Source organism: Solanum pennellii, chromosome 3 (genome assembly GCF_001406875.1).
Source record: "Solanum pennellii chromosome 3, SPENNV200".
Classification (NCBI taxonomy): Eukaryota; Viridiplantae; Streptophyta; class Magnoliopsida; order Solanales; family Solanaceae; genus Solanum; species Solanum pennellii.
In genome coordinates this window covers 74496243-74502800 of record NC_028639.1, presented here as the reverse complement: position 1 = coordinate 74502800, position 6558 = coordinate 74496243, and the positions used below count along the sequence as shown (strand labels likewise).

General features: G+C 37.1%; 2 protein-coding genes and 1 long non-coding RNA gene across 5 annotated transcripts; 2 read left to right on the top strand and 1 right to left on the bottom strand.

Moving 5' to 3' along the window:
* LOC107012484 (methyltransferase-like protein 2) lies at positions 1-3673 on the bottom strand. 2 transcript variants are annotated; one of them, XM_015212346.2, is made up of 9 exons: positions 3467-3673; positions 3123-3212; positions 2943-3047; positions 1800-1907; positions 1578-1649; positions 1423-1473; positions 1044-1106; positions 833-957; positions 1-410 (listed from the first exon to the last, which is right to left on the bottom strand). In XM_015212346.2, the coding sequence occupies exons 1-9, from the start codon at positions 3656-3658 to the stop codon at positions 377-379; spliced, it is 840 nt and encodes a 279-aa protein (XP_015067832.1). In that variant the 5' UTR covers positions 3659-3673; the 3' UTR covers positions 1-376. The 2 variants fall into 2 exon arrangements, with proteins under 2 accessions (XP_015067832.1, XP_015067831.1); XM_015212345.2 differs by having other exon boundaries at positions 1-256.
* On the top strand, positions 297-1781 carry LOC114076340. Of its 2 annotated transcripts, none has more exons than XR_003577174.1 (2): positions 297-428; positions 1339-1781. It is a non-coding gene; the product is annotated as an uncharacterized LOC114076340 (long non-coding RNA). The 2 variants fall into 2 exon arrangements; XR_003577173.1 differs by having other exon boundaries at positions 334-465.
* Positions 3674-4327: 654 nt separating the features above from the next.
* Positions 4328-5354, top strand: LOC107012271 (mitochondrial import inner membrane translocase subunit TIM23-1). Its single transcript, XM_015212067.2, has one exon. The coding sequence runs from the start codon at positions 4466-4468 to the stop codon at positions 5036-5038; it is 573 nt and encodes a 190-aa protein (XP_015067553.1). The 5' UTR covers positions 4328-4465; the 3' UTR covers positions 5039-5354.
* The last annotated feature ends 1204 nt before the right edge of the window (positions 5355-6558 follow it).

Sequence of the window (6558 nt, the reverse complement as noted above, 5' to 3'; positions counted from 1 at the left end):
TTCAACCAACACTTCGACATTAATACCAAACTCAGTACTAAATATTTCAATACATTACCGGTTTGCAAATATGTTATTAATCAACTGTTTTTCTGAAAAATTGTTTCCACTCTACAACCAAAAATAAGAAAACATTTTCCAGGAAAAATAACTTCCGTTGTACCAAATATACTCTTCATCACTACTTCTCGACTTCAGGTGCTAGCTTGTCAAGTATATACTCACAGCTTTACAAGCCTCGTCAATGGTGGCTGCTCTACAATACAAACTTCAGAGTTCAGGATTTAGGATCCAGGGGACAAACGGCGTGCCATCATCTAAGTTTTTGGATTATCGACTTTGAATCAACGATGAAAGAGGAGAAAAAAACTCGTAATCATGAACGACCAAATATGCCACGTATCCAGCGCCTAAGCATATGGAGTCAAGTAAGCACATTTTAAGGCACAGGAGAGTGAAAAATGAGTAAGGCTTAATTTTGTTTGAATTCTTAGGTTCAGAATACAAAAGTTTTAGGAGGCAGTAGTCTAGTAGAGCATTTAACAGAGCAACTACATGTGAATATATCAATATACTACTACCAAAGAAATGCTTTTTTACGATCATTTATCTTACATTTCCTCCGAAAGTAGGTATTCATGTCCAATATCTAACTTAATTTCGGTAGGTATCAATAGAACAAAGATCTATTGAAGTAAATAAGCTTAATTATTCAGAAAAACTAATGACAACAAGGATGATCTCTACTTTGTTGATTAAAGAAATCATGTTCCCTTTTTAATAGAAGATGATAGTACAGTCAGTCAAGGAAAAGGAATCAAAAGAGATATACCTCTGCATGGTAATATTCTGAGAATGGTTCGTAATTTCCTTGCAGTATGTGTTAATATCCACAATTGCAAAACCAGCACTTTGAAACAAGGTTGACGCGTAAGTCTCGGAAAAGTAAAACGAACACTGAGACCATAATTACAGGATTTGATTAAAGTTGATATAACAGTGGGACATCATGTATAATCCAACAAACCCGGAAAAATACTTACAGTTCCATCTCCTCGAAAGTAAAAGTTCTCACTAATCATCTGGTTTCTGTCATGCAGTTTCACCTGAAACATTCGTAGCGTAAATTCCATGACAAAAAATTGCTTGCAGTTCCAGACTCGAGGAACAGTGAAGAAATACCTAATCTTAGCCTTCAACAATTTATAAGATGAATGACTATATATATCCATTTTCTCTCTTTTAGACCCCTGTGAAAAGAAATTGCTTTTTTTTTCTTGTCTTATGTATTTCATACGTTTAACCTATTTCAAGTTAAGCATGTAACTCTGGTTTCAGGAAAAGAAGAAGCTAGACATGGGGAATTCTCTCGCGTCATCATTTATATATGAAGGTTCAAAGGCTGCACATACAGGGATTTACCTGAGCAGAATCACCAACTGCATAATCTCGTAAAAGAATGTGACCATTTGGCTGCAAAATGAGATCGCAATAGCATAGCACACCCATTAAATTATCAAATAATAGAGAAAGAAAAAAGAAAATGAGGTAAGACATCTCCATAGCTCATGTATTACCTTTAGTACTTGCTTACAGTTCTCCAGAATTGAAGCCATCTTGCATGGTGAAACTGCAGACAATGTAAATATCTACTTAAAGGAGTTAGATGCTCATGTAGGCATACATTTTTCCCGAAGGAAGGATATACGGTTTATTAAATTGCTTTTAGGCGAACACTATGCTTTAATCACTTAATACATATTCAGATATGATTATCATTACTTACTCCCTTCACTTACCAAGGTTACAACATCAACGGTAAAAGGCATGACATTAGCACAGAGATCACCCATTGCAGCATCACAGACAAAGACATTAATCTTTTCTGAACTGTAATTTGCATGCGACTGCATCATATATGATAAAGAGACTTAGGAGTTTGCACGGGACTCCATCATATAGGATAAGTAGCTTTACGCCACAATCATGTCATAGAAAAGCAAGGATTATACTGTTGAGTTTGTTGTACGGTAGAGAACAAGCATAGTTCCTCAGACATATTAATTAAATGCAAGAAATCCGATGCTGTTTTTCGTAGCAGTCCAAGAGGTTAACAGACTTATCAAATGGAGCTCACAAATTTGAAGAACAAAAATTAAAATTACAGAGAGTCATCGAGAGAACAATGTAGATGCTCAATGAAATCCTAAGCAGATTACAGTAAATGCAATGCAGGTGAAATATTGTAAACTTAAATGCAAATGACAAAGTGATGAATAAGAAATGAAATATTTTAAGTTTGCTGATCTTAACCAGTAGACTAATTTAATGGAAGCTAAAAAAGATCAGAGAACAGAAACTGATATAGCAGCTAATCTAAGATAAAAGGACCAGTGTACTGACTGAGATCCCAACAAGATTACAGGCAATGCAATAGGTGTAAAGTAACCATAACACTTAAAAAACTTTTACTACTGGTAATGATTTTAGAAAGTTGCAGATGAAAGATCTCAAAGATGTGAAAAAATTCCTCTACGCAAAAGAAGAACATTTAGATATGATCCATGCCAAGCGACATAGAGTTCCATTGAGGACCTTACTCTTTCAGCAGTAAATCGTAGCATTTTTCGGATGATGAGTCATGTCAAATCTACTTAATTTTCATACGACTCATACCATATTGGAAGGACTCCTTAGCCGTTAAACAGTGACAGAGCAAATACCAACAAATTCCAAAATACTATAACTTGTAGCCAAAAGCCAGGGGTAACACTGCGTTCACACCACCCTCCCCAGATCGAATTCGTGAGATTACACTGTTGTTGTAGTATAACTTGTAGCTAAAAGCTGATTCTTTACGAATATTTGTTCAACGTCTAGGGAATATTATGATTAAGTTAGGTTACTATTGATGAAAGCATAACATAAGAAAGTTGACAAACCTTAACGAGGGTTACTGCTTTAGCTGAGAAATCACAGGCGTGAACATAGAGCTTCGGAAACGTAGCTATGAGAGGAAAAATCGTATTCCCCGCTCCACAGCCCACCTGCCAATATCTATTCAGTTGAACTCAGGGAAATACTACTACAGTAAGATGCATTTACAGCACCAGTGAAATTACCTCTAGAACAACCTTCCCATTGGAAGATTCAATTTCATCATCAAAATATCTTCCCCAATCCTTCTCTAAGTAGTGTCGGTCCTTGAAAAACTGCCCAAAGTGCAAATGTACGTCACTGAATTCAAAAATATAAAAGAGCAGCTCGGTGCACTAAAAACTCCCAGTATACACAGGGTCCAGGGAAGAACTGAACTATAAGATCTATGCAACCTTACCTTGCATTTCTGCAAGAGGCTGTTTACCTGGTCCCTATCACATTACAACAACTTTACCAGTTACTCGAGATAACATCGAAGATTTGAATTTCTTTTTAAACTTGTTTTGACAAGGCCGGAGCTTATTACCTTGTTTTTGTGGAGCTTGTAGAACTTATCCCAGTACTGTTGAGACCTTCTGCTGTAATGGTGGTTTACACTCTGACTGTAAAATGAAGTCTTAAATCGAATACTCAAATCTCTCCGGCTTACACGTGGCGACGAAATACCTTGCCACTTCGCCGGCGACACCGTAACCGGAGGAGCACCGGCTGCATGCATTTTTACGCCACCCAAATCCCCCACGCTTACGGTTGGTTGTTAGGAGATTTTGGATGAAGTAAGCCAAAACGACGACGTACACGTGATACGACAGCGAAAACGGCCACGTAGGACTGTGACAGCTGTCATTTTCACCTAAAACACCCTTAAGTATTTGGGTTGTCTAATTTCATCCTCTAATATACAATTACACATAAAATGGTAGTCCAAGCTTTGTTTGGTCACTTTTGGTTTTTCAACCAACAAAACAAAAAGAGAACTTAAACAAGAAAACAATTTCTAAGGGAAAAACTTTTTTTTGTTTCCTATTTATCACATTATTGTTGTTTTAGTTACTGTTATATTTAAAATATTTAATTTTTAATTATGTAATATGTGTATTTTTTATTCTTCGATTAACAAAATTTAAAATCAATCAAAAATTGTTATATATCTTAACAAGAGAAATTGAAATAGTTCGATTTATGTTACATCAATTCCATCTTGAATTAAACATGATGCTTTAATTATTATATGTAGCAACATTTTCATTTACACGAGCTTCGAGAATAAACTAGTCACTGGAAATTGAACCGGTCAAAGTCCAAGTTTTAGAAACCGGTTCACCAAACCCTCAAATTAACGCGCCGACCTAAACCGGTCCCGATTTTTAATTAAAAACTCGCCGTAATTAAACGCAGCCACATTCTGGAAAAGTGTAATAATATAGAAGAAAAAAGGAACGAATTTTCTCCTCTTGGGTTCTCTGCGATCGGAAAAATAGCAAAACCCTAGCTCAAAGCCCTAGAACAAATCAGGAAGGAGCCCATGGCGTATCAACACCAATCACCTAATCACACCGGAGACAACGAAGACGGCAAGAATCGACGGCTCTATAACCCTTACCAAGACCTACAAGTTCCAATGAAAACACTTTACAAGCTTCCTACCTCACCTGAGTTTCTGTTTCAGGAAGAATCTATTGCCCAGCGTAGATCATGGGGAGAGAATTTGACTTATTACACTGGTATCGGTTATCTCTCTGGGGCCGTTGCCGGCGCTGGTAAAGGATTTGTTGAAGGTGTGAAAGCTTCGGAGCCTGGTGATACTATGAAGCTCAGGATCAATAGAATCCTGAATGCCTCGGGTCATACGGGCCGGAAGTTTGGAAATCGAGCTGGTGTTATTGGGTTGCTTTATGCTGGGATGGAGAGTGGAATGGTTGCTATTAGGGATACGGATGATGTTATCAATAGCGTGGTTGCCGGCTTGGGGACTGGTGCGTTCTACAGGGCGGCTTCGGGGCTGAGGTCAGCTGCCGTGGCTGGAGTTATCGGTGGCGTCGTTGTTGGCTTGGGAGTGACTGGAAAACAGGCGCTAAAACGATACGTACCGATCTGAGATTTGTGCTGTGGTTTGCTTTTGGATTTATGACCTCAATCTTGATAGCTGTTATTTGTTTCAAAAATTTTGATAATACCTTGAGAAATTGTGTTCTCGCACTGCCCAGTAATGTAATTTGGCATGGAAGTTGCATGCTTTCTAGATATATTTTAACAATTTTATTGAATATATATTCTGAAACTAGGCTTAGAGGAGATCTTCTCTTGAATAAGTTGAAAGAAACTGAATCTTGATATGATTGTTTCATTACTTATTTTGTTGTTTGTGTTGACAGATTTATACAGATGATAGAATGCGTTTTTTTGGGTGTTTAGATCTTTTTTCTTGTGTTACTGTATTAAAGAGTGTGCTCTTGATGGCAAGCACCAGCTAGTTGATGGAAATTAATTTTGGTTCTCATGAATAAAACTGTGCCAATGATTAATTGCATGTGTATATGCTTTGTGAAGTATCTGTGGAAGGACTCGAGACACCAAGTAGCTGCATTTTCCCTATTGTTTAAATGTTTCTGGCTGTCTCGTTTCCAGCTCTTTGTACTGCCATATGATGTTTGGGTAATTGCGCAAGGGCTTTGAGTTCCATGCTGCTGATAAGCAATGGATGGAACTTTGAAATGATCCCGAGTTCCACCCCTTCTGATGGCATTTTTTTATAAATGATTGTTGTCAAGACTGCTAAGATTGTGTTCGATTTAGATATATCTATATCTATATATGCTAAATGGTAAGTAATAATAAGAGGAGTAGTTTTGATTCTCTGCTTTATGGAGGAGCTAATTGTCATTTTGGAGGAAAAAATTACCATCTTTTCGTTCATTATACTGACCTCCATATTTCCATATTGTCTATATGTTTTTGGTTGTCTCGGATCCAACTCTTTGTACTGCCACGTGATGTTTGGGTAATTGCGCAAGGGCTTTGAGTTCCATGCCATTAATATCTAAAGGATGGAACTTTGAAATGATACTGAGTTTTCACCCGTTCTGATGGCAGTTTTTATCAATGATTGTTGTGAAGTGCTTGAATTTTATGTGCTACTGCTGCTAAGGTTGTGCTAGACATAGATATCTCTCTATATTTACTAAAATGTCAAGTGTTAAGAAGTGTAGTTTTGATCCTCTGTTTTATGGAGGAGCTGAATGACATCTTGGAGGAAAAAAATACCATCTTTCTTTCACTTTACCTCCATATTTACTATTGTCTATATGTTTTTGGTTCTCTTTGTTTTGAGCTCTTTGTTACTGCCATGTGATGTTTGGGTAATTGCGCAAGGGCTTTGAGTTTCATGCCTTGGATAAGCAAAGGATGGGACTTTGAAAGGATTCTGAGTTTCACCCCTTCTGATGGCAGTTTTTATCAATAATTTTTAAGTGACTGAATTTCATGAGCTAGTGCTGCTAAGATTGTGTTAGATTTCATTCTGAAAAAGATTGTGTTGAACTTTGGATATGAAAAAGAGTGTTAAGACTTGGAATTATGTACAAAATAGGATAAAGAGGAAGAATTTGTTTTGATACC